The sequence below is a fragment of the Geospiza fortis genome, unplaced genomic scaffold, assembly GCF_000277835.1.
Source record: "Geospiza fortis unplaced genomic scaffold, GeoFor_1.0 scaffold16, whole genome shotgun sequence".
In the NCBI taxonomy this organism is placed as follows: Eukaryota; Metazoa; Chordata; class Aves; order Passeriformes; family Thraupidae; genus Geospiza; species Geospiza fortis.
The window spans coordinates 16,979,154-16,981,864 of NW_005054302.1; the positions used below are offsets into that span (position 1 = coordinate 16,979,154).

Sequence of the window (2,711 nt, forward strand, 5' to 3'; positions counted from 1 at the left end):
GATAGTGGCCATAGACCTCCAAAACCTCTTTTCCAATCTCTCTTTTGTACTTGGTGTCCCCAGTGAGATAAAGCTTGGTGGACAGCTCCAGCATGGACCAGCACTGCTCGCTGTCCATGGGCTGCTTCGATGCCTCAATGACGCGCCTCACGAGCCCTTGCTTCACGTTGTTGGGGTAAGAGGACATCACTACAGCTTCCAGTATCTTATCCATCTCTGCTCCCTGCTCCTAAAAGAGAGGGACAGAAAAGCAGGTTAGTTCAAGGAGGGTCTGCTGAGCTTTTAAGCCCAGGCTGGGGCAAGGGAGGTCAAAAAAGCAGAGCTATCTGGAACGACTCTGAAGAGGATAATTCTTGTGACTTTTTCATGTAGCATTCAGAAAGGTTTCCACTCTGGTGATGTTTGACTGAGACTAAAGTCCCCAAATGGAATGAATACACAAAGATACAGAACTTCTTCTGATTAATCACAGATTTTTTTTCTTGCAAACAACCAAATATACACCCACAGAAGGCATAAGTGGGGAATTAAGGGAGCCAAGGTCTTACAGTGGTGTCTGCTGGCTCAGGTGTCCTCAAGGGGCAGAGACAGTCCCGATGATTGTCTTCATCAGGGATGATTGTCTTCATCACATTCAGGGAAGGAGAGAAAAGCCCTGGGAAGCAGAGGTGGGATTGCAGCCTCTCTGTGCAATGGCAGGAGTGTTTGTTTAACATTTACACCGTGCTGCCAGCCACTCCATCTGAGTGGTGCAGTCTTGGCTGCTCCCCAGGGACCTGCCGCATTTGTATGCGGGACCAAAGCGAGCAGGGAGAGAAACTGCAGAGTCAGACAAAGTTTCCCATTTGTCACAGCCTGAATTCACCAGCAATAAAGCATTGGAGAAGAGTTTTAAAAAAACAAGGAATTCCCAGGGAAAAGCTCAGAATAACATTTATAACCAGTTGTTGGATGCACTACTGCACAAAAGAAACAAAAAACAAAAAAATCCAACAAAAACCAAACCATTATCGAGTGATAAAATTAGACAGTCAGGATTTCTTATAATGTATTACAGGGACTATAAAGGCTCATCCACAGCAGGTCCCCCCAGCACAATGCACTGCACAAATACACATTTCGAGCAGGTCCCTTCTTGCCTATAGCCCAAAATGAGCCACACTCATGTGTCTGACCAGAATAATAATTCCCACTTTTCTGTTCCTCAGCTCCCTAATCTGTGAAATGAGAACAACATGCACCAGTTCCTATTGGGGCTAGTAGAAAGATCCTTCATTAGCACTTGGGAAGCATTTGAAGTTTTTCAAGTGGACGTGGTTACGAAGAATACATATGCAGATGACATGTACCCCAAGTATGTTTTTCAGAGATGACAGCCAGAAGAGACCTCAGCAGATGCCATCCAAGGACCATGCCATCCCTGGAGAAAGCCTGTATCTGAGCCAGAGAGCATCTTTTCTCCTGGTAGACAGCTGCTTGAGGGTGGAGAAATAAAACCATGCCAGACACAAACATCAAGCTTTGACTCACAGCTAATTGGGTGGGAAGCCTTCCCACTTCACCAAATACCACCTCTTCCCATCATTGCTTGCTCCCAAGATGACAAAAAACCATTATTGATAAATATATATACATATATATATATATATATATATATAGCCACCTCCAATCCAGCGATGACCGCAGGCTACATTGCGATGCCTCTCCAAGAACCACTTTGCCCTCTCTGGCCCCTGCCTGCTGACTCATACATTCCTCTGCTCATGTGCTGGATTTATTTTTCTCCCATCAAGCACTATTGCTGCCTTCTCTGCAACAAGCTACAGCAGAGCTAACGCTCTCCATCACACTGTTTCCCCAGGATAGAATATATAAGCAGGACTCCTGAGGGACCAGCCTGCATTAAACCAGTGGGAAACGAGGACAAGATAAAAGGAGAAGAAAAAATCCCACGGATAATGTCTTTTCACCTCAACAGAAAGTACCACAGTGTCAGCAAAGGCTAAAAGTCAGTCTGGAGAGCAGATGGGGCTTGCAGACAGTGCAAAATCAGGAGGAGCATTTGTCCTTGCTGCAGCTCAGTGGTCGCCTCGGCCAAACACAAACTGGCACACACCTGCAGTCAGGCTGGTAGCCCTTTCACCTCCTCTCTGCAGGTTCCCAGACTGATCCCAGACACCCCAGTCACCTGGCATATAGATAAGGGGCCAGGAGGAGATAGGAGGATCTGCAGTGCTCATTGGGTTATGTCTCACTATTACTTCCCTGGAGCAATCCATGCTGAGCTGGGCACAGTGATTTGGAAACACCACACAGGCAGGATGGTCAAACAATGGCTGCAGTTCTTTTAGACCTAACCCCATAAATCACCACAGTCCCCTGGTGTATGTAGTGTTGGGTGCTCTCGCTGTCCCTCTCAGATGTGATGGCTGCCCACCACTGTCCCCACTATGACTGTGCTTTTATCTACTTTAGCATTGCCAAACCTCACCAAATTTTTGATGCAAAGAGTCTAATTTCATCTGAATTTTGAGATAAACTTGTATCTCCTAAAAGGGCTTGGTTCTTCCTCAGGCTGATCACAGAAAGGGTAAGGAGGATGGCCTTCCTCAGTGTTGCTGCGGAGTGCAACAGGGACGCGTCTGACATTGTGTAGTAGGACAAGGCTGAAACAAACTCCCTCCACAGTCAATAGGCAAACAAGTCCCAGA

The 2,711-nt window shown here is 46.6% G+C and overlaps 1 protein-coding gene across 1 annotated transcript in view; it reads right to left on the reverse strand.

The window, feature by feature from the left end:
• The window catches only part of USP35 (ubiquitin specific peptidase 35), a 26,333-nt gene that overhangs the window by 16,906 nt on the left and 6,716 nt on the right, over positions 1 to 2,711 (reverse strand). Inside the window, exon 2 of the mRNA XM_031066136.1 lies at positions 1 to 229. This exon is cut by the window's left edge and continues 450 nt beyond it. Within this exon, the coding sequence (XP_030921996.1) occupies positions 1 to 214 (214 nt within the window). The 5' untranslated portion in view covers positions 215 to 229. The remainder of the gene's footprint in view (positions 230 to 2,711) is intronic.